Genomic DNA, 24,615 nt, shown 5'->3' with positions numbered 1-24,615 from the left:
AGGGGTTGGCCTTGAGTTACCGTTCCTGAGGATGACGTTGTGACGATTCTTAGAAGTCTTTGCGCCCTTTTTGGAGGGTCTTTGATGTCCAATGGCTCAATCACCCTGATGGATCAGACTGAACCAGGCATTGACATGTCGATGGCAGGGTAGTCCTTGGGCATTCATTCCTGGAGGTGTTGGGAGTATGTAGGTCAGGTCAAATAAAGATCTGAGGCACCTGTTCATTTGGTGAACAATTCAATGTTTCCAATTGTCCTAGGGATGGCATTTCCATTCAATCAAATTCAAGTATATACTGTATTGTCTGGAGGTGTTGAGTTAATTGTATACTTCCAATCTTCCAACCTCATAGTTCAGGTCTCCCACCCATAGCTTCCAACCTCATAGTTCGGGAACCCTGCACCGCCCGGTTCTACCTCCTACCCAAGATTCACAAGCCTGCTCCTGCCCACCAAACTCACCTCCACATACCTTGATACTGTCCTATCTACCCAGTCCATGAATTCCCCACATACATTTGGGACACCCCCATGCCTTCCAACTCCTCCAAGACTTTCAACTCCCCGGCCCCCAATGCCTCATCTTCACCATGGACACCCAGTCCCTGTATACATCTACCTGCCATGATGAGGGCCTCCAAGACCTCCATTTCTTCCTCTCCTGACATTCCCACCAGTACCCCTCCACTGACACTCTCATTCATTTGGCTTAAATGGTCCTCACCCACAATAATTTCTCCTTGAATACTCCCACTTCCTCCAGATGAAAGAGATAGCAATGGGCACCTGCTTGGGCCCCAGCTATGCTTCTTTGTTGGTTAAGTGGAACAGTCCATCTTCCGCAGTTACACCAGCACCATTCCACACCTTTTCCTCTGCGTCATCGATGACTGTATCGGTGCCACCTCATGCTCCCATGAGTTTGAACAGTTTATCAACTTCACCAACACATTCCACTCTGATCTTAAGTTCACTGGATCATCACAGGCACCTCCTTCCCCTTCCTGGACCTCTCCATCTCCATCAACGGTGACCGACTCAACATGGACATCTTGTACAAGCCCACTGACTTCCAAAGCTACCTGGACCACATCTCCTCCCACCCTGACTCCTGTAAAAACGCTATCCCTTATTCCCAATTCCTCCCCCTCCACCGCATCTGCTCCCAGGAGCAATTCCACCACAGAACACACCAGATGGTCTCCTTCTTCAAAGACTGCAATTTACCCTCCCACGTGCTTGATGATGCCCTCCAGCACATCTCATCCATTTCCCACACCCCCGCCCTTCTTGTCAGATCCACCAACCCACCCTCCCCTCCCAGCACCTTCCCTGCCACTGCAGGAATTGCAAAACTGTGCCCACACCTCTCCCCACACCTCCATCCAAGGTTCCAAAGGAGCCTTCCACATCCATCAAAGTTTCACCTGCACCTCCACACATCACTTACTGTGTCTGTTGTTCCCGATGCGGTTTCCTCTACATTAGGGAGAACATTTCCAGGACATCTCCACCAATCAACCCCACCACCCCGTAGCTGAACACTTCAAATCCCTCTCCCATTCTGCTAAGAACATGCAGGTCCTGGGCTGCCTCCATCGCAACTCCCTTACCACCTGATGCCTGGAGGAAGAACGCCTCATCTTCCCCCTTGGGACCCTCCAACTCCATCAATGTGGATTTCACCAGTTTCCTCATTCCCCCTCCCCCCACCTTCCCCCAGTTCCAACCTTCCAGTTCAGCACTGCCCTCATGACCTGTCCATCTTCCTTCCTACCTATCCGCTCCATTCTCCTCCTATCACCATTATCCCCACCTCCATCCATCTATTGCACTCTTAGCTACTTCCCCCCAGCTCCACCCACCTCCCATTTATCTCTCCACCCCTCCGAGGCTCCTAGCCTCATTGCTAATGAAGGGCTTTTGCCCGAAATATCGATTCTCCTGCTCCTCAGATGCTTTTCCAGCACCACACTCTCAACTCTAATCTCCAGCATCTGTAGTACTCACTTTCGCCTCCCCTTGAAAAAGCTGTGCTGACCCTGCCCTATTTTACCTTGGACCTCCAAGTACTCCACAATCTCATGCTTAATAATACTCTAAAATCTTACCAAAGATAGAGGTCAGCTTAACTGACCTATACATTCCTATCTGCTGCTTCCCTCCCTTCTTGAACAGAGGTGTTGTGTTACCCATTTTCCAGAACTCTGGGGCCTTCCCTGACTCCTTTGATTCCAGAATGTTCACCACCAATACCTCTAAAATCTCTTCAGCTATTGCCTTCAGAACTCTCGTGTGTAATCTATCTGGTCCAGGTGATTTATCCACCTTCAGACTTTTCAGCTTACCTTGCAACTTCTCCTTAGTGATGCCACCTCTGCCACCTGACTCTCTTGAGGTTATAGTATGCTGCTGGTGTCTTTTACTGTGAAAACTGATATAAAGTGTCTATGCAGTTCCTCCACCATTTCTTTGTTCCCCATTATGACTTCTGCAGACTAATTTCTCTGTTGTCCAAAGTCAATTCTTATCTCTCTCTTGCACTTTAGAATTGTAAAAAGATTCTTGAAATCTTCTTTTCTATTATGCGCTACTTTGCTCTCATATTTCATCTTTTCCCCCTTATTGCTTTTTTAAAATTATCCTCTGCTGATTTTCAAAGGCTTCCCCATCCTCACATTATATGCTTTCTCTTTTGCTTTTACATTGTCTCTGACTTCCCTCATCAGCCATGGTTCCCTCATCCTCCCCTTAGCAGGTTTCTTCTTTCTTAATGAATTTCTGTTGTGCCTCTCGAATTAGCCCCAGAAACCCCTGGCGGTGCTGCTTCACCATTTTCCCTGCAAGGCTATCCTTCCAATCAACTTTGGCCAGCTCGTCCTTCATGTATTTGTAGTTACCTTGACTCAGTTGTAACACAGTTACATCTGATTCAAGGTTCTTCCTCTCAAACTGCAGAGTGAATTCAATCAGATTATGGTCACTGGCCCCCAGGAATTCCTTCACGTTCAGCTCCCTAATCAAGTCTGCCTCATTATACGTCACTAAATCCAGAATTGCCTGTTTCCTAATAGGCTCTACCATAAGCTGCTCCAAAAAAAACATCCTGTTGGCATTCCATAAATTCCCTTTCTTTGGATCTGCTGCCAGCTTGACTTTCCCAGTCTATCTTTATATTGAAGTCCCTGTGATTATTGTAATAGTGCCTTTCTTACATGCCTTTTCTATCTCCTGATTTATTTGCTTCCCCACATCCTGACCACTGCCAGGAGACTTATATAGAACTCTCATCAGGGTCTTTTTTTTCAACTTTGAGGTTCAACAACTCTACCTTCTCAAGTTCTATATCTTCTGACTCTATATCACTTCTTACTTTTAATTTAGTTTCTTTTCTTATTAATGAGGCAACCTAGTCCCTCCGTCTGTCCTTCTGATATTCGTGTATCCTTGGATATTTAGTTCCCACAGCTCCCAATATTTCCCCTATTTACTTTCAATCTGAAAGTAACCTACAATAGATAGTAAAATTAGTAGCTATCACTAACTAACGACCTGTGATGTCACCCTTTTGTGCTGGACCTCTGATCCTGGACTTCAATTTATTCTGTTAAAAAAATCTTACAAACTATGAACCAAAAAAAAGGCAAGGAAAATGTGCCTTTTCCCTTCTGCACGGACTTTTCCCTCTGCCTCGAAAATCCCTGAACTATATATTCACTCGAGATGTGGACTGTGGATATTTCTCCTTAATGACTGTGCGAAGCTTACTAATAATAAAACATGGAGCATTGCATGAAGTCTCGGTGCCCCTACCTTAAAAAGGATATAATTGCCATAGATAGAGTGTGGCGTAGGATCATGATATTGGGGTGATAGTACTATCCTATGAGGAGAGTTTTGACTTGACCTGCATTCACTATAATTTACAAAAATGATAGAATTGTATACTTTTCAATCAGATTCTAACAGGGCTGGATAGGTTAGATGAAGGGAGGATGTTTTCCTTGTTGGGGACTCTAGATCAGCGCTCATAGACTCAGGACACAGGATAGGTCATTTAGGATGGAGTTGAGGAAGTATTTATTCACTCGAGGGGAAGTGAATCTGTGGAGTTCCCTTATCACAAAAGATTGTGGCGACTGAGTCAGTGGGTTACAGATACAGGGAAAATATGGCATTGAGATACAGGATCAGTCATGAACATATTGAGCCCCACAAAAATATGTCAGGACACATCTCTGGCCCATGTACTTACTTGTCCAAGCCTATTCTACAAAATAGTCAGCACAGAGATTGTGATGATGTAAGATGTACAATAAGGGCAGGCCGCTCAGGCCACCGAGTCTGCTCGGCCATTCAACGATATCACGGCTGATCTGATCATTCTCACTTTCCCGCCTCTTCTCCATAATCCTCAAGTCCCTTATCGATTGAAAATACTCTATCTCAGTCTCGAACATACTTCGCAGCCCAATCACTACAGCACTGAGGTAAAGAATCACACAGATTCAAAACCCACTCATTATTATTTCCCCAACCTCACTTGTAAAGGGGCCTATATTCACCTTCGCCTCTCTCGTTTTAATATATTTAAAGAAGCTCTCCCTGTCAGTCTAGATATTACATGAACATTTACCTTACAAGTTTATTTTCTCTGTTTTATTTGGTCTTTTGTTGGTTTTTAAAACTTTACCAATCTTCTGGTTACCACTAATCTTTGTCACATTGTTTTTTTTAAATCTGATGCTATCCTTAACTTCTATGGTTAACCATGGTTACCTTATCCCCTTACTGGAATTTCTCACTGAGATATATATTTCTTGCAATCCATGAACTACTTTCTTAAATGTCTGCTATTGTTCCTCAGCCATCTCTGCAGATAATCTCTTTTCACAGTCTACTTCAGCCAGCTCTGCCCTCAGTCCTTTGTAATTGCCTTTATTTAAGTTTAGCACAGCTGATTCCAAGTCAAATTTCTCCCTCTTAAATTGAATGCTTAATTCTGCTATGTTATGGGATGTTTTCTTCTCAAGTCATTAAACCTGCCTCATTACACATCACATGATCCAAAATAATCTGATCTCTAGTTGGATCCACGATGTATCAGAGTCATAGAAATGGACAGTATGGAAACAGACCCATCGTTCCAACTTATCCATGTATTGTTCCAGCAAACTGTCCTGAATACATTCTTTATCATGGCTGATCTGATCTTCCCAATGTACACAAAAATTAAAGTCACCAAGGATACTGCCTTTTAACGTGCCCTCATCATCACCTGATTTAATGTCTGTCTTACTGGATAGCTACTCCAAACAATGTTGTCTTCCTCTTGTTATTTAGTATGGATTTTATACCTACCAATCCAAGACCATTTCTTGCTATTGTATTTATGCCATCCCGTAGTAACAAAGTTACTCCATCTCTCTTTATTTCCTTCCCGTTCTTTCAAAAAGCCTGAATATTTAGTTCCCAGCTTTGATCTCCTTGTAATCATGTCTCCATAATAGCCATAAGTTCATACCCAGTAATCTTTTCTTTTACTATTAGTCATTGAATTTGCTCAGAATACTACTTGAATTCAAGAGCCATTCATTTTGTGTATTACCCCCCAACCCCACATCCTTGACCTTATTTGCTGCTGATTTTCCATGTATTTTCTATTTTTCTCTATCCTTCCTGTCACACTGCAGGTATTGCTAGCTGAGTAGTTGCCCTGTAATTCTACCATATCTTCTCACTTTTTAAGCTTACATTTCCCCTCTCCCAAACTCTGAACCCCAATTAGAATAAAACCCTCTCTAGCCCAAGTTATTCAATTCCCCAGCATATTGGTCTCAGTTTCAAATGAAGTCCATCCAGAAAAACTCCTTTCGTAATTGTCTTTATTTAAATCTATTGATGTTAGTAAACCATAAACTGAAACCCATTCTGCCCACAGAAAGTACTGAGTCACACATTTAACTCCTTTACTTTACCTACTTTATGTCAATATATCTGTCCCTCAGATATTAATCTGAGAATAGAGCTCCCACTTCATAATTCCTAATTTTTATAAATTATTTCAGCAGAATTTCCTTTTCAGTTCTATCAATGCCGTTGCTATCAATGTGGACAATGACAACTGGATACCTCACATCCTATTCCAATCTCCTCTCCAGTTCCTTCGAGAATGTCCTTAACCCTGGCATCCTTGGGAACGTACCCTCATAGTTACAGACAGCGGTATCTATCCCCAGAATTTGCTGTCCCTTACCACTCTATATTATTTCCTCCCTCCAAAAGAGTCCCCCTGTACCAAAGTGCAGCAGTCTGACCATTCACCTCCTACAGTCCCAATTCTCATCTACACAATTTGCAAGAACCTTGCAACTGTTGCACACTTGCAAGGGCTGGGACTCAAATGCAGGCCCTTGAGGTAGCCCATATCTTCCTCACTTGCAGTCTCATTTTCCTGTCCCTGATGATAGACATACTTTGAATTACTTAGTCTGAGATGTGTGCCACTCTCTGGAGTAAAGTGTCAAGATAACTTTCTTCTTCCCTGAAGTGGTGCAATGTCTGCAACTCAATACTCTAGTTCTTCAACTCAGATCTGAAGTTCTTTGAGTTGTAAATACTTACCACAGATGTGTTTGCTCTGGATCACTTTGATGTTCAGCAGATTCCACATTCTGCGGCAGCGAACATCACCCATCCTGTCATTATATTTAATTCATTAAGTAATTATTCTACATCTCATGTTCTTTATATTTTATTCATATTGCGTTTTTCATGAAAAACACCAGTATTAATGTTATACCTAACCAGTTATTTTTAATAAAGAGAAGAAAATCCTAAATACAACCTTACTTTTTAAAGACTAGAAATATACAGAAACAACTTCGATTATCCGAACGAGACAGGCGGGGAGTATTTTGTTCCGATGACTGATTGTTCAGATAACTGATCTGATTGTAAACAAAGGAAGCATTTACTGGATCTTGAGATCCTGTTCAGATAATCCAAAATTTGAATGATTATGTTTGGATAACTGAGGTTGTTCTTTACCCGTATCACACTGTGATTCAAGACATGACTCTGCCAATTGCCTCACAGCAGATCAGATTCTTGAACTATGCCTTTTATCCTCTCCCACTCAACTCTTTCTAAGGTCATAGGAGCATAAAGTAAGCCATTCAGCCCATCGAGTCTGCTCCACCATTCAATCATGGTTGATAGGTTTTTCAACCCCATTTTCCCACTTTCTCACCATAACCTTTGATCCCCTTGGCAATCACGAACTTACCTATCTCGGTCTTAAATGTACTCAATGACCTGGCCTCCACAGTCCTGTGTGACAATGAATTCCACAGATTCACCACTTTCTGGATGAACAAGATTTTCTTTATCTCCACTCTAAGGCTGTGCCCTCAGGTCCTCGTCTCTCCTGCCAATGGAAACATTTTTCCAACGTCCACTCTGTTCGGGCAGTTCAGTATTCTGTAAGTTTCAATCAGATCCCCCCTTATCTTTCTAAGGTGCATCAAGTATAGTCCCAGAGTCCTCAAATGTTCCTCATTAAGCCTTTCATTCCTGGAATCATTCTCATGAACCTCCTCTGGACCCACTCCAGGGCCAATACATTCTTCCTGAGGTATGGGGCCCAAAATTGCACACAAATCTCGAAATGTGGTCTGACCAGAGCATTATAAAGCTGAAGAAGTGCATCCCTGCTTTTATGTTCTAGCCCTCTCAAGATGTATGACAACATTGTACCTACCTTCCTAATTACTGAATCAACCTGCAAGTTTACCTTAAGAGAATCCTGGACAAGGACTCCCAAATCCCTTTGTACTCCAGTTCTGAATTTTCTCCCCAATTTAGAAAATAGTCCATGCCTCTATTCTTCCTACCAAAGTGCATGACATCACAGTTTCCCACACTTTATTTCATCTGCCAATTCTTTGCCCACTCTCCTGTCTAAATCTTTCTCCAGCCTCCTTGCCTCCTTAACTTTAACTGACGCTCCACCTATCTTTGTATCATCTACAAACCTAGTCAGAACACCCTCAGATCCTTCATCATGATCATTAATGTATAAAGTGAAAAGTTGTGGTCCCAACACTGACCGTTATGGAACACCACTAGTCAGTATCTTCCACTCTCTGCCTCCTGCCAATCTTCTATCTATGCTAGTACCTTGTCTCTAACACCTTATCTAACTCAGCAGCCTCCTGTGCGGCACCTTATCAAAGACCTTCTGGAAGTCCAGATAGATAGTGGGCAGCACGGTGGCAAGCACTGCTGCCTCACAGCGCCAGAGACCCGGGTTCAATTCCCGCCTCAGGCGACGCTCTGTGTGGAGTTTGCACATTTTCCCCGTGTCTGCGTGGGTTTCCTCCGGGTGTTCCGGTTTCCTCCCACAATCCAAAAATGTGCAGGTTAGGTGAATTGGCCAGGCTAAATTGCCCGTAGTGTTAGGTGAAGGGGCGGGTCGGTGTGAACTTGTTGGGCCGAAGGGCCTGCTTCCACACTGTAAGTAATCTAATCTAATAACATCCATTGGCTCTCCCTGGTCTAACCTGCTCATTACCTCCTCAAAGAATTCGAGCAGATTTGTCAGACATGACTCCCCTTGATGAAACCATACTGACTTTGTCCTATTTTACCACGCACTTTCCAAGTATTCAGAAACTTCACAATGGACTCCAAAATCTTAACTATAGCTTAATTGGCCTATAATTTCCTGTCTTGTGCCTTCTGAAACAGGGGGTTACATTAGGAAATTTCCAGTCCTCTGGGACCCTCCCTGACTCCAGTGATACCAGAAAGATCACTACTATAGACTCCACTATCTCTTCAGCTCTCTCCTTCAGAACGTTAGGGTATAGCCCATCGGGTCCAGGTGATTTGTCCACTTTCAGGCCTTCAGTTTTTCTAGCACCTTCTCCTTGGTGATGGCCACTGTACTTGTTTCTGCCTCCAACCCTCTCATTCAGTTCCTCAACTATTTCTTTGTTCCCCATTACCAGTTTTCCAGCATCATTTTCCAGCAACGACCAATGTCCATTTTTGCCTCTCTTTTATCCTTGGCTAGCTTACCCTCACATTTAATCTTCTCACCCCTTTTCCCTTTCTTCATTGTCCTGTGTTGGTTTTTGAAGGCTTCCCAATCCAAGACAAACCCACCCCGTCTGCTCACCTGCCCGTCTTTTCGATAGGACATATAGAGTCGTAGAGATGTACAGCATGGAAACAGACCCTTCGGTCCAACCTGTCCACGCCGACCAGATATCCCAACCCAATCTAGTCCCACCTGCCAGCACCCGGCCCATATCCCTCCAAACCCTTCCTATTCATATACCCATCCAAATGCCTCTCAAATGTTGCAATTGTACCAGCCTCCACCACATCCTCTGGCAGCTCATTCTATACACGTACCACCCTCTGCATGAAAATGTTGCCCCTTAGGTGTTTTTTATATCTTTCCCCTCTCACCCTAAACCTATGCCCTCTAGTTCTGGACTCCCCGACCCCATGGAAAAGACTTTGCCTATTTACCCTATCAAGCCCCTCATAATTTTGTAAACCTCTATAAGGTCACCCCTCAGCCTCTGACGGTCCAGGGAAAACAGCCCCAGCCTGTTCAGCCTCTCAGTATAGCTCAAATCCTCCAACCCTGGCAACATCTTTGTAAATCTTGTCTGAACTCTTTCAAGTTTCACAACATCTTTCTGATAGGAAGGAGACCAGAATTGCAAGCAATATTCCAATAGTGGTTTAACCAATGTCATTGTTGTGGTTCTGTTCGCCGAGCTGGGAATTTGTGTTGCAGAAGTTTCGTCCCCTGTCTAGGTGACATCTTCAGTGCTTGGGAGCCTCCTGTGAAGCGTTTCTGTGATTTTTCCACCAGCATTTGTAGTGGTTATTGGCTTGTTATAGGACAAGCCAAACAGAGAACAGCCAGAGAATTCCTAGAGGCATGGCATTCATCCATAGATTCAATCAATAAGCACATCGATCTGGACTCAAAATACCGGCCACTGCAATGGACAGCTGGAACTGACAACCGGAAGGGGCAGATTCAAACCACTACAAATGCCGGAGGAAAGATCACAGAAGCGCTTCACAGAAGCCTCCCAAGCACTGAGAATGTCACCTAGACAGGGGACGAAACGTCTGCAACACAAATTCCCAGCTCGGTGAACAGAACCACAACAACAGCACCCGAGCTACAAATCTTCTCACAAACTTTAACCAATGTCATGTACAGCCGCAACATGACCTCCCGACTCCTGTACTCAATACTCTGACCAATAAAGGAAAGCATACCAAAACGTCTTCTTCACTATCCTATCTACCTGCGACTCCACTTTCAAGGAGCTATGAACCTGCACTCCAAGGTCTCTTTGTTCAGCAACACTCCCGAGGACCTTAGCATTCAGTGTATAAGTCCTGCTAAGATTTGCTTTCCCGAAATGCAGCACCTCGCATTTATCTGAATTACACTCCATCTGCCACTTCTCAGCCCATTGGCCTATCTGGTCAAGATCCTGTTGTAATCTGAGGTAACCTCTTCGCTGTCCACTACTCCTCCAATTTTGATGTCATCTGCAAACTTACTAACTGTACCTCTTATGCTCACATCCAAATCATTTATGCAAATGACAAAACGTTGAGGGCCCAGCACCGATCCTTGTGGCACTCCACTGGTCACAGGCCTCCAGTCCGAAAAACCCTCCACCACCACCTTTGAGCCAGTTCTGTATCCAAATGGCTAGTTCTCTCTGTATTCCATGAAATCTAACCTTGCTAATCAGTCTCCTTACTGAAGTCCATATAGATCACATCTACCACTCTGCCCTCATCAATCCTCTTTGTTACTTCTTCAAAAAACTCAATCAAGTTTGTGAGACATGATTTCCCATTCACAAAGCCATGTTGACTATCCCTAATCAGTCCTTGCCTTTCCAAATAAGTGTACATCCTGTCCCTCTTTGGATATTTAGTTCCCACGCCTGATCCTCTTGTACACACATCTCCGTCATACCCACCACATCATATCTGTCAATTTTGATCTGCGCTACCAGCTCATTTACCTTATTTTTTATACTGCATGCATTCAGATACAACCCCTTCAGTCTTGTATTAACCATCCCTCTTCTCATTGTTATTTGTTTATCCAGTGTGTTTGAAGTTTTGATTTGGAGGTGCTGCTGTTGGACTGTGGTGTACAAAATTAAAAATCACACAACACTAGGTTATAGTCCAACAGGCTTATTTGGAAGCACTAGCTTTTAGAGTGCTGCTCCTTCATCAGGTGAGGGAACAGCATTCCAAAAGCAATGCTTCCAAATAAACTGTTGGACTATAACATGGTGTTATGTTCGAAGGTTGATTCCTAACCTTTTCCAAACACTCTGCTCTATTTTGTTTGCTGGAGAGTTTAATAGCCTCTCCTGAGTTCTCCTTTCTTTTTATTCTTCATATTTTCCAATGCAGAATCAGTCACTACAGATATTAACCTGCATCTTTGCTTCCCATCGGTCATTATACTTATTGGAATTTTACCCTTCTCTTCCGCGCCCCCCCCCCCCCCTCCCCACTTCCTACTTTAAAGTCCTGTTGACCACCCTATTTATCCTGTCACTAGAATACTGGCCCCAGTTCAGTTCAGGTGGAGACCGTCCCAACAGTACAGATCCCTCCTGTTCTAATACTGATGCCAGTGCCCGTTGAAAAGGAAATCCTCTTTCCCAAACCACTCCTTTAGCCACGTGTTTACTTCCCTTATTCTCGTATCCCTATGCCAATTTGCACTTGGCTCCAGCAGTAATCTGCAGATTATGACCCTTGATTACCTGTTCTTTAATTTGGTTCCTAGCTCCTGATAATCCCTGAATAGGCCCTCTTTCCTAGTCTTGCCTATGTTGTTTGTCCCACTGTGAACTACAACAACTGGCTCCTCCACCTCCCTCTGTAATATCCTTTCAAGCCAGTAGAGATGTCCCACACCCTGGCAGCAGGCAGGCAACACAGCATGAGAGATTCTCGATCCTGCTTACAGAAGATATTATCTAACCCAATTATAGAATCTCCTACAACTGCCACTTGTCTTTTTGCTCCACCTTCTTGAAAGGCCTCCTGTACCGTGGTCAGTTGGCTCATCCTCCCTGCAGCTCTGTTCCTCATCCATACAGGGAGCAAATATTTTGTCCCTGTTGGACAAGGTCAAGAACTGAGGCTTGTCTACCTGGATCCTTCTCCCTGCCTCACCTGTAGTCACACCCTGACCACTGACCGAAATTGTGATACTTAATCTATCAGGTGTGACTGCCTCTTGAAACAAGGCATCCAGGTAACTCTCCCCCTCCAGATGTGCTAGTGTTTGAAGCTCAGATTCCAGCTCATCAATTCTCTGGAGTATCTCCTTGCAGTGTAGCTTAGTTAAAATTCTCCTTTTGCACTGAATTTTCACTTGCATCAAACCTCTAGTTTAGTCATCCAGCCTTTATCTTGCTCTCCTATAGCCTCCTTCAAACTGATTGTGCTCCTTAGTGCCAGTCTGGACATTCACTGAAGTGGTGGGCACTCCATTCTAATTTCAAATCATTGCTAACACCACTAGCAATAATCATTCATTCCAATCCAGAAAGATGCTTGCTTTAATCCTGTTATCATATTCTATCAATTGTCTCTAATCATCAAAGATGTTGCTATAATAGAGCCAAATTCAAAGCAAGGAGGGAGGAAGTTGGGACCTAATAAACTCCAGTCTCCAACAGTCAGGAAGTGCTGGTCTTGGAGCAGTGAGGGCTGTCTTTGCTTCTCTGCACATTCATCTTGATAACAATATGAGGAAGGACCAGTGGGATAGTTCACCTCTATCGTTCTATTAAAAACCTTTTGAGTAAATTCAATGAACACTGACAATGCAATGGTGCAAGATGGTAGCAGTAAATCAAATACGATGCTCAAACAGTATTCCCAAAGCAAATAAATTCAAAGCCCTAGAGTTAAAACTGATCAGACTGCAATAGGAATACTGCCCATAAAAGGGGAATTGGTGACTTTAGTGTTAAAGTCACTGGATTAGAAATCAGAACCCCAGGCTAATGTTCTGAGTGCATGACAGATAGTACAATTTGAATTCAATAAAAATTTGGAATTAAAAGCTAACCTACTGTTAACTCTAAAACAACTGTTCATAGTCATAAAAACCCAACTAGTTCAGTAATGCCTTTCAGGGAAGAAAATCTGCCACACTTACCTGGTCTGCTTACTTGTGAATCTAGACCCACCAAAATATTGTTGAATCTTAACTGCCTTTTTAGCTCGCCACTCAAATTGTATTGAATTGCTTATAAGGTCAAAACAAAGGAATAAAAACTGTACAGACGAGATTGCATCATCCGAGGCAACAGAAATGATAATGACAAACAAATAGCCCTGTTATTCTCACAGAATCATTTTTACAATGTCCTAGGCACTGCCATTGCCATCCCACTGGGAGTGCAGATCTGACAGAGGTGGCTACACAGTGGTGTACAAAGTCATGCCTTTATATTGATAATACCTTACATCGTATTGTGTGGCATCATGATTGTGTTCGATGGGACAGCAACACAATACTGGAAATCCATGAGGCGCTTTGAACCATCATCATCATCAAAATTATACACAATTTGTAAGCTAACAGTCCGGCATTTCCCCCACTGTTAACATCCTGGGGTGTTGCCATTGACCAGAAACTGAACTGGAACAAGTATATATATTCTGTGGGTACGAGGGCAGGTCAGAGGCTACTAATTCTGTGGAGAATCCTGACTTGGAACAATACCATGTGCCCTCTCAGTCTCCAATTCCAAATCTTACTACAACTGCCTCCTGCAGCCCAAACACAATAGTAATTCAAAAAGACTGGTCATGCATCCCTTCTCAAGCACAATTAGGATGTGCAAAAATGCTGGCTGATCTGTTAACACCAACAACTCATGAACTAAATAAAACTGCAGAGGCTGTTACCTGGGATAAAATACCAAAAGGAAATGACTTGTTAAGTAAAGACGTTTCACCATTGAAAACAAAGAGATTTCAAGAGTGATCTTACTGAAATATATGACGCTTTTAAATGAGATTGAGAAATGTTGCAGAAAAGGTTGCTGAGCAAAGGACAAAAGTTCAAAGATTCAGAACGGCAAAGGGCAAATTTAGAACAAAGAGAGTCATAGAGATGTACAGCACGGAATTCGTCCATGCCAACCAGATATCCCAACCCAATGTAATCCCACCTGCCAGCATCCGGCCCATACCCCTCCAAATCATTCCTATTCGTATACCCATCCAGATGCCTTTTAAATGTTGCAATTGTACTAGTCTCCACCACTTCCTCTGGCAGCCCATTCAATACACGTGCTACCCACTGCGTGGAAGAGTTGCCCCTTAGGTCTCTTTTATTTTTTTCTCCTCTCACCTTAAACCTATGCCCTTTAGTTCTGCACTTCCCACCCCTGGGAAGAGACTTTGTCTATTTATTCTATCCATGCCCCTCATGATTTTATACCTCTTACTTGGGCAATTTTCCACTTTGTTGGGTAAATGCCAGCGTTGTAGCTGAACTGGAACAGCTTGGCTATGGTGCAGCAAGTTCTGGAGCTTGTGTGTCCAGAGCTATTGCTGAAATGTTGTCAGGACCTATAGCTTCTGTAGTATTCAGTACTTCTAGCCATTTCTTTGCTTTTTGTCTCACGGTTGTCAAAGAATAGTTGGGTTTACATACATCTTATTCCTTTCTAAGAAATGTTGCATATGATACATTTCACAATTAAGGAAAGGATGTGTATGTAGATAGGAAAATAACAACATTTCACAGTGGATGTGTTCGATTTGAATTTTGAGAAGGCTTTTGACAAGGTAGCACACAGGAGTGCTAAATAAGAGTGCACGGTGTTTGGGGAAAGGTGTTGGCATGGATAGAGATTTGGCTCACCAACACAAGGCAGAGTGTGGAGATGATGAGGTCTTTTTGAAGATGGCAGTTAGTGGACTAGTGTAGATCTGTAGGGGTCAATACTGGGGCCACAATTGTTCATGTAACACATCAACGAGCTGGATCAAGGACATGACAGCATTGTTGTTGAGTTTGTAGATGACACTAAGATAGGAGGGACAGATAGTGCTGAGAAGGTGGGGAGGCTGCAGAAGGAATTGGACAGGCAATGAGAATGGGCAAATAAATAGCAGATGAAATACAATGGACAAAGGCTTCAAAAATCTGAAGAACAAAGGTGTCCTCGTTCAGGAACTTAAAGTTAACATGCAGATTCAGTACGTAGTTAGGAAGGCAAATGCAATGTTAGCATTCATTTTGAGAAGGGTAGAATACATGAGCAGCGGGGTACTGCTGAGGTTGTATAAGGCTCTGTTAGACTGCATTTTGAACAATGCCTTGTGTTTTTAGGAAAAAACAATTGCTGGCATCGGAGAAGATCCAGAGGAGGTTCACAAGAATATCCTGGGAAGAACTGGTTGAGGACTCTTAGTCTGTTCTTAACGGAGTTTAGAAGGATGAGTGGAGAATCTCATTGGAAATTACAGAATACTAAGAGGCTTGAATAGAGTGGAGTGGAGATGATGTTTCCACAAGTAGGAGAGACTCGGACCTGAGGCGACAACTTCAGACTGAAGGGTCAACCTTTTAGAACTGAGACAAGGAGGAATTTCTTCAGCCATACTATTAAGAATTTCTCTACATTAGGTTACCAATAGCTGGAGTTAAGAATGTTTGTAATGTAAAGTCCTAGAATAAGATGAAATTAAATTAAGAGGCCATTTGGTAACATTGTCCATTGGAAACCTTTCTATCTGAATCCCTGAGGGAAACTCCCACAGGAAGACCAAATGGGAAAAAATAAAAATCAATCTTGATTAACAATATGACTGAAATATTAATTAAAATACTTGCATAGCAAAGCATAACCGTTAATATTTTCTTAGACCTGTCAGGTACAACTAGCTGTTCTGTAAGCAATCTGAGACTAGCAGTGCATATTTAAATAAATAATAGAGTAACCCAAGAGTACAATAGTGTCCATTTGAGGTTTGAACTGGGTTTTGTGTCTTTTGTACTTGTGGCTTGCTTCTTCAATCTCTCTAAAGATTAAAGAAAATTTGGTGAGCTGGGGCCTGTAATGAATCAATAACAGCTTTATTTCATATTAGTTATGTAGTAGCTATGACAACCATATAACATTATTTACCCAAGTATTTCACAAAATTAAGCTGCTACATTCAGTGGGATGGTCTCAGCTTTCCAACTTTTTGTTGCAATAGCCTGACTCATTGTCTGTGACACCATCTGTCTTGTACTATCTGCTCACAAACAAAATCATTTGCTAACAGTATGATGCACGGTAACAAATAATACAATGAACATGGCACATGGACAGATTTTCAAATACATGGAACCTTAGCCACTGTCTGTAAAAACTTGGAAAATGGATATCTACATTACAAGGGGCATAGCTAGCCCTGATTGATCCATCATGATAGAAATGGGTAGACAGGGCAGTCCAAACAAGGGTTCTTCAGGATATGAAGTTGTTTTCTTCACCTAACATGGTATGTTACATTAATCTTGCTACAATATTAACACACATATAAATAATTCTACCTAGATGTGTAATAAATTGGATCATCTTGTGATCATATGTCTGACATGAATCATAGGAACATTGAAAATGGGTGCATCGATAACCCATTTGGCCCTTTGAGCCTGCTCCACCATTCAATGTGATCATGGTTGATCATCCACCTCTGTACAATAAAACAAAACTGCAGATGCTGGAAGTCTGAAACAAATCAGAAATTGCTGGGCACTAGGTTAAGCAAAACTATCTCTAAAGGATCACTGGACCCAAAACATTACCTCTGTTTTCTCTCTACAGATGATGCCAGACCTATGGAGTGGCTCTAGCAAGTTCTGTTTTTGATTCAACTCCGTTTCCATTTTTATCCCGTATAATCTTTGATCATTTTAGTCCTAAAGAACTCGATTTAACTCTTTCTTGAAAACATTCAATCTTTTGGCCTCAAACACTTTCTATGGCAGAGAAATCAATGGAGTCAGTTGTCTGGGTGAAGAAATTTCTCCTCATTCAAGTCCTAAGTGGCCCATCCTGTAACCTTAGACTGTGACACCCTGTCATCGGAAAAATCCTTCCTGGGTTTCGACAATTACACAAGTATTTCTACATTGATCATTTATAACAAATTAAGTTTTATGGAGAACTTTGAGACACTTGTAACATGATAATGTATTTAATTATTTATTGATTAATAATTTTTCAAATTGAGCCTAAAAATATATGTTTTAGAGAGGCTAAGACAGCATTGAGAAACCACATCAGTGTGTATTATTATCTGCTCTAAATTAAACAGAACTAAACCCTCATCTGAACCCAGCTGCGTTACCATGTCATGGTTGAACTTTACATATAAACCTCAAATTATTTACAAATTGTGCATTGCTGAATTTATATAAAGCAGAAAATGCTAAAAATCAATACAGCGTCCCCTTCTCTCCCAGTCTCCATAGCGGGTCGGCTCAGGGCCTCTTGGTCCGTTCTTTTCTTTTGTGACTGGATTGATGTCATCAGGAAACCCTAGACAACAGAACAATCAGTTATATCACTTGTCAATTGTATAACTTGTGTTAGATTAGGAACTGCACACTTGAGCCTGGAGGGACAAACAGTGTCACGAATATGATGTTTCAAACAACCCAATCCTGCCTTAATTAAAAAAAATGTTATAGGCTACACAGGCTGCCAACTTAGAGATTGAGAACTTAAATCCCACCACAGCAATTTGTGAAACTGGATTTGATACATTTAGGAGTCAACCACAAATCCAACAAAAGTTGCCAGGTTATTTAAAATCCATATGATTCACTAAAACCTTTATTCAGTTAGAGAATAAATACTGGCCATATCCAAAAAACAAGGAAAAGCACCACCTTGTGGAGGTTGAGGGACGGGGATGGGAAGTAACCATCGGCCAGGTTGAAGAAAAATATCAATTTCATTGCATATCATTCAGCCCATGGTCTCCTCTGTCCCTATATTTTTAAACTCATTTGTAAGTAAAATCATAGCAAGTACTGTCAGTTGTAGCATCCCATGACTAAGTTGACAAGATGGCCACTTCAGGCTTTTTAACTAACAGAAAATGGCCGAAAAGGGTTGATAGTTACCATCAGGTGACGTTCATAGCTGGACTTGTAATCTCCATATGGATATACTGGATAAAATGAGATTCTCATTCGGAAGAAACATTAGAGAAGTTAATCAGGTTCATGTAAACAGGCAGTTTTAAACCAGATTTACCAGAGATTGCTCCGGGAAGTGAGAAAGGAGCCGCTGGCAAAGATCTTTGCTTCCTCACTCACCACGGGAGTCATACTGGAGGATTGGAGGGAGGCAAATGTTGTTCCTCTTTTCAAGAAGTGTAATAGGCAATCTCTGGCAATTACAGACCAGTTTTAGTTCTGTAGTCAGCAAGGTTTTGGAAAGAACTCTGAAGGATAGGATTTATGACTGTTTGGAAAAGCATAGCGCGATTAAAGGCAGCCAAGCATGACTTTGTGAGAGGCAGGTCATGCCTCACAAATCCTATTGAGATCTTTGAGGTGATGAGACAGGTTGATGAAAGTCGAGCATTGGATGTGATGTATATGGACTTCAGCAAGGCATCTGATAAAGTTGCCCATGGTAGGCTCATTCATAAAGTCAGAAGGTATGGGATACAGGGAGACTTGGCTGTCCGGATTCAGAATTGGTTGGCTGACGGAAGGTAGAGAGTGGTTGTAGATGGAAAGTATTCTGCCTGGAGGTCAGTGGCGAGTGGTGTCCCACAGGGCTCTGTTTTTGGGCCTCTGCTTTTTGTAGTTTTTATAAATGACTTACAAGGATGTTGCCAGGGTTGGAGGATCTGAGCTACAGGGAGAGGCTGAACAGGCTGGGGCTGTTTTCCCTGGAGCGTCGGAGGCTGAGGGGTGACCTTATAGAGGTTTACAAAATTATGAGGGGCATAGATAGGATAAATAGACAAAATCTTTTCCCTGGGGTAGGGGAGTCCAGAACTAGAGGGCATAGGTTTAGGGTGAGAGGGGAAAGATATAAAAGAGACCTAAGGGGCAACTTTATCACGCAGAGGGTGGTAAGTGTATGGAATGAGCTGCCAGAGGATGTGGTGGAGGCTGGTACAATTGCAACATCTGAGAGGCATTTGGATGGGTATATGAATAGGAAGGGTTTGGAGGGATATGGGCCGGGTGCTGGCAGTTGGGACTAGATTGGGTTGGGATATCTGGTTGGCATGGACGGGTTGGACCGAAGGGTCTGTTTCCATGCTGTACATCTATGACTCGGGTGAGGAAGTTGAGGGGTGGGTTAATAAATTTGCCAATGACACAAAGGTTGGAGATACCCATGGGTAGAAAGCAGAGCTGGGCTGAGAAATGGCAGATGGAATTCAACCTGGATAACTGTGAAGTGATGCATTTTGGAAAGTTGAACTTGAATGCTGAATATAGGATTAAAGACAGGGTTCTTGCCAGTGTGGAGGAACAGGAGAATCTTGGTGTTCAAGTGCATAGATCCCTCAAAGTTGCCACCCAAATGGATAGAGTTGTTAAGAAAGCATATGGCGTTTTGTCTTTCATTAAAAGGGGGATTGAGTTTAAGAGCCGCGAGGTTTTGCTGCAGCTCTACAAAACCCTGGTGAGACCAGATTTGGAATATTGTGTCTAGTTCTGGTCGCCCTATTATAGGAAAGATACGAAGGCTTTGGAGAGGGTGCAAAGAAGGTTTACCAGGATGCTGCCTGGACTAGAAGGCTTGTCTTACAAAGAAAGGTTGACTAAGCTCAAACTTTTCTCTCTGGAGAGGAGGAGAAGGAGAGGTGACCTGATCAAGACATACAAGGTAATGACAGGAATGGATAGAGTTGATAGTCAGAGATTTTTCTCCAGGACATGATTGACTTGCATGAGGAATCATAGTTTTAAGGTGTTAGGAGGAAGGTATAGAGGAGACATCAGAGGTAGGTTCTTTACACAGAGAGTTGTGAATGCATGGAACACGTTGCTAGCAGTGGTGGTGGAAGCAGAGTCATTAGGGACATTTAAATGACTGCTGGACATGCACATGAACAGCAGTGAATTGAGGGGTGAGTAGGTTAGGTTATTTTATTTGAGAATACGAATAATCCTCAACACAACATTGTGGGCCAAAGGGCCTGTTTTGTGCTATACTTTTCTATGTTCTATTTAATAATGGGCATTTTTGTAAGGTCTACAGCCCTAAGTTTGTTATTTAGTAAAAGTAGAAGGTCCGATCCTCCAGTATTTTGCACTGTTTGGTAATTGTACAATTAGAAAGGTAAACAACAAATTAGTGTGAAAAGGTTAGATGCATTTCTTGAGCAAATATTTATAGACAATGTAGAGATCCAATGCATTATTAGGGAAGATAAAGTCTTAAATAGTGTAAACACAATCTCAAAAAGCAACACTGACATAGGAGGAGGGCAGAGAAAGGTTGTAAAAAGGGAGGTCACAATTAGGGAAAGATAAATAGTTGAAACTTAAGTGCAGATGTCAAAGACAGATTCCAAAATACAAAGTGAAGATTTGCTTACCTCCCCTAATTGTCTGTGGAAATTAACAAGTTTCATTTAATAGCTTGGTAAAGTTGTAAAGTGGTTGAATTCTACCCTCACGAGAAAAATACAAATAGATGTTTTTATTAAGAAAATATAATTAGTAATGGCAAGTGTTTAGAGTGGAAATAGTAAGGATTTATTTAAAAATGAAATAGAAGGAGTTGTAAACTGTAGTTGCAAGTCAGAAGGATGTTTTGTTTGATTTCTCAGGCTGAAGTGACAGAAGTTGTTCTCAATTTGTCAGTTGTGTCACAATAACCTTACATTATAGTTGATTTCAAAGACTTTACAACAATTACTAGAAATTAATACCCTTTCTAATCTGCTAAAGTTAGTTCAGAATTTGGAAGAGTTCTTAGTGAAAAGCAACTATTTAGGTCATTGGTAATAAAGTACAGCTAGTAAATATTTGGAAAGGAAGAAAACTGTCAGAAGCATTGTAAGATCCCAAAGACAGATGTTGTAGGTATCTGATAGACATCATGAGATTATGGCAGAACCTACAAATACATAGAGTTGTTAGTTAATTGTGTGTTTACTGGATTGGATTAACAGATTAGGGGAGTATAGCGAACAATGTAATTATTGTAACACAAAAGGTATAAAAATATAGAATATATATATTCTACACATTCTATATTGTATTTCATGGAGAACTCTCAACGTCATTGACTTTCAATCTAAGCTGTGTGTAAGAGGGCAACTGGTCTCCACGTGAAAGCTAGATTTGAAGTGGTCTCCGGCCTCTTCCACATATATGGTAATGCAGCTCTGAATATAGATGACTTGTGCTAAGGTACACCGGTCTTAAAATTCCTCTTGGAGATTTCTCCCTACATCAAGTCTAATTCCAGTCACATATAATACAATAAAGTTTTTATTTTAAATTAATTTATAATACACTCTTATCCTTTGATAATCTTTAGCTTCTTAACTCCACTCTAAACAATTTGTAAAAACACAATCTTATCTGCGCCACCTTTCTTCCAACAACAATGAAGAATGCTGGTCAACATATGCAGCAACAAGTAAACATGATAGGAAGTCCCATTCAACTAAATCTACTACACAGGGTTAAAATACATACTAACAGCAGAAGCACCAAGCAATAGACAAAGGTAAGCACATTATAACCAATAGATCAGCTTGAAGCTCTGCAATCTTGCCCCATCCAGTTATTAATGGCCATGGACAGTTAAACAACTAACAAGAGGAAGCTCCAAATATCCCAATCCCTAACAACAGGGAACTCAGAACAACAATTCAAAAACAGAAGTGCCAAGCGGATAATCCAGTCAGTCCCTTCCTGAGGTTACCATCTATGTTCCTTTTTACTTTTTATCTTCCATGGGGACCTCTGAGACTACGTGCAGCAGCAACTTCCAAAACCACAGGTCCATACTGGGAACACACTTGGAATGCTGTTCAGCGAGCATGAATCATCAGAATGACTGTGCAGCTGCATAGCTGAGCAGCTTAGAGGAAACACTGGTTCCCAACATCACAGACGACAATCTTCAGACAATTTGATTCACTCTACTTGATATCATAGTTTCTCTAGGAGAAAGTGAGGACTGCAGATGCTGGCGATCAGAGTCGAGAATGTGGTGCTGGAAAAGCACAGCAGGTCAGACAGCATCCGAGAAACAGGAGAATCAATGTTTCGAGCATAAGCCCTTCATCGGGAATCATAGTTTCTCTGCCCATCCTTACACCGTAGTATCCATGGATAGACCCTGAGGATCTATCCATGGCCCCTCCTATTTCTCATCTGAGCTAAGAGGCAACTTTTTCACACAGAAGGTGGTGCGTTAATGGAACAAGCTACCAAAAGAAGTGGAAGAAATGAGTAGAATTACAACATTTAAAAGACATTTGGACAGGTACATGGAAAGGAATTGTTTAGAGGGATATGGGCTAAGTACAGGCAAATGGAGCCAGTTCAGTTTAGGGAACCTGGTCAGCATGGACGAGTTGGGCCAAAGGGTCTGTTTTCATGCTTTATGACTACATGTTGCCCCTCAGTCAATTAAAACACATTAGCTTTCACACATATGCTGATGACACCCAGCTCTATACCTCTATGCCATCTCTTCATTCATCCACTTTCTCCAACTTTCAGATTGTTGAACCAACATCCAGTACCAACGAACTGGAATTCCCACCGATTAAATATTAAGACGAAAGCCACTGTCTTTGGTCCCCATCACAAACGCCACTTCCACATGTTACAGACAAGGGAGATAGGTACTTTTCTTCTCTTTTGTCCATAAGCAAAGGTTTCTGTTTTCATTTCACTTTTTTCTTTCCCCTTTTAAAACTGTCTGTGGTGCATGTACTCAAAATTCTTTGATTGTGAGGTTGTAAACTAACCTAAAAAACTATATAAAGTTAAAACACATAAATTTGACTAAGTATAGCTTTTTACAAAATCACAGAAAAACAGTTTATGATTTCTCTCAATGTCTCGTGGACATTATTCTACTCACCATTGCACTCTCTGGCATTGCCTGAGGCAGAAGCAGGCTCCCCACCCACACCAGATTCCAGCTCCCTGCCGTGCCAAGTTTTCACCATCCCTCCAGACCTCCCCCTCACTGAGGACGACGATCAGTCCTCGGCAAAGGACTCACCTTCATCCCCCTCCGCCCACGCATCAATGAATTTAATACACGCCATGATGTCGAACACTTCATCCGCCGCCTCCGTCTTCGTGCTTACTTTCACAATCAGGACTCCGCCCACCTTCCGAGGACCCCTTCACCCACCTCCAACACACTGCATCCACCTGGAAACCCCAGGCCTATTACCCGCCCTCGACTTCTTTATTTCCAACTGCCGCCGGGACATTAGCCGCCTCAACCTGTCTACCCCCCTCCCCTCACAACGTGCAGCCCTCCAATCCCTCTGCTCCAATCCTGATCTCACCGTCAAGCCAGCAGATAAAGGGGGCGCAGTATCCTGATCTCACCGTCAAGCCAGCAGATAAAGGGGGCGCAGTGGTAGTCTGGCGCATTAATCTCTACACCGCTGAAGCCAAACGCCAACTTGAGGACACCTCTTCCTACCACCCCCTCGACCATGACCCCACCCTCCATCACCAAACCATCATCTCCCAGACCATACAGAACCTCATCACCTCAAGAGATCTCCCAACCACAGCTTCCAATCTTAGTCCGGGAACCCCGCACTGCCTGGTTCTACCTCCTTCCCAAGATCCACAAGCCTGACCACCCTGGCCAACCCATTGTCGCAGCATGCTCCTGCCCCACTGACCTCATTTCTACCTACCTCGACACTGTCCTATCCCACCTTGTCCAGGAACTCCCCACATATGTTTGAGACACCACCCACGCCCTTCACCTCCTCCAAGACTTCCGTTTCCCCGGCCCCCAACGCCTCATCTTCACCATGGGTATCCAGTCCCTCTACACCTCGATCCGCCATGACCAGGGTCTCCAAGCCCTCCATTTCATCCTCTCCCGACGTCCCCAACAGTACCCTTCCACCAACACTCTCATTCGTTTGGCCGAACTGGTCCTCACCCTTAAGAATTTCTTCTTCGAATCCTCCCACTTCCTCCAGAACAAACGGGTAGCCATGGGCACCCGTATGGGCCCCAGCTATGCCTGTCTCTTTATTGGCTATGTAGAACAGTCCATCTTTCGTAATTATACCGGCACCACTCCCCACCTCTTCCTCTGCCAAACTGATGATTGCATTGGCGCCACCTCGTGCTCCCGCGAGGAGGTTGAGAAATTCATCAACTTCACCAACACATTCCACCCTGACCTTAAATTTACCTGGACCATGTCTGACACCTCCCTCCCCTTCCTGGACCTCTCCATCTCCATTATTGACGACCGACTTGACACTGACATTTTTTACAAACCCACCGACTCCCACA

The 24,615-nt window shown here is 42.7% G+C and overlaps 1 protein-coding gene across 3 annotated transcripts in view; it reads right to left on the bottom strand.

The window, feature by feature from the left end:
• Window positions 1-16,172: 16,172 nt before the first annotated feature.
• Window positions 16,173-24,615, bottom strand: part of sdhaf4 (succinate dehydrogenase complex assembly factor 4) — a 23,927-nt gene continuing 15,484 nt past the window's right edge. For all 3 annotated transcript variants that reach the window (XM_043681789.1, XM_043681782.1, XM_043681775.1), the window contains exon 3: window positions 16,173-17,647. In XM_043681789.1, coding sequence (XP_043537724.1) covers window positions 17,538-17,647 — 110 coding nt within the window. In that variant the 3' untranslated portion in view covers window positions 16,173-17,537. The remainder of the gene's footprint in view (window positions 17,648-24,615) is intronic.

This window comes from Chiloscyllium plagiosum, chromosome 3 (genome assembly GCF_004010195.1).
Source record: "Chiloscyllium plagiosum isolate BGI_BamShark_2017 chromosome 3, ASM401019v2, whole genome shotgun sequence".
Taxonomy (NCBI): domain Eukaryota; kingdom Metazoa; phylum Chordata; class Chondrichthyes; order Orectolobiformes; family Hemiscylliidae; genus Chiloscyllium; species Chiloscyllium plagiosum.
The sequence above is the reverse complement of the archived record's forward strand: the minus strand, read 5'-3'. Positions and strand labels throughout refer to the sequence as shown.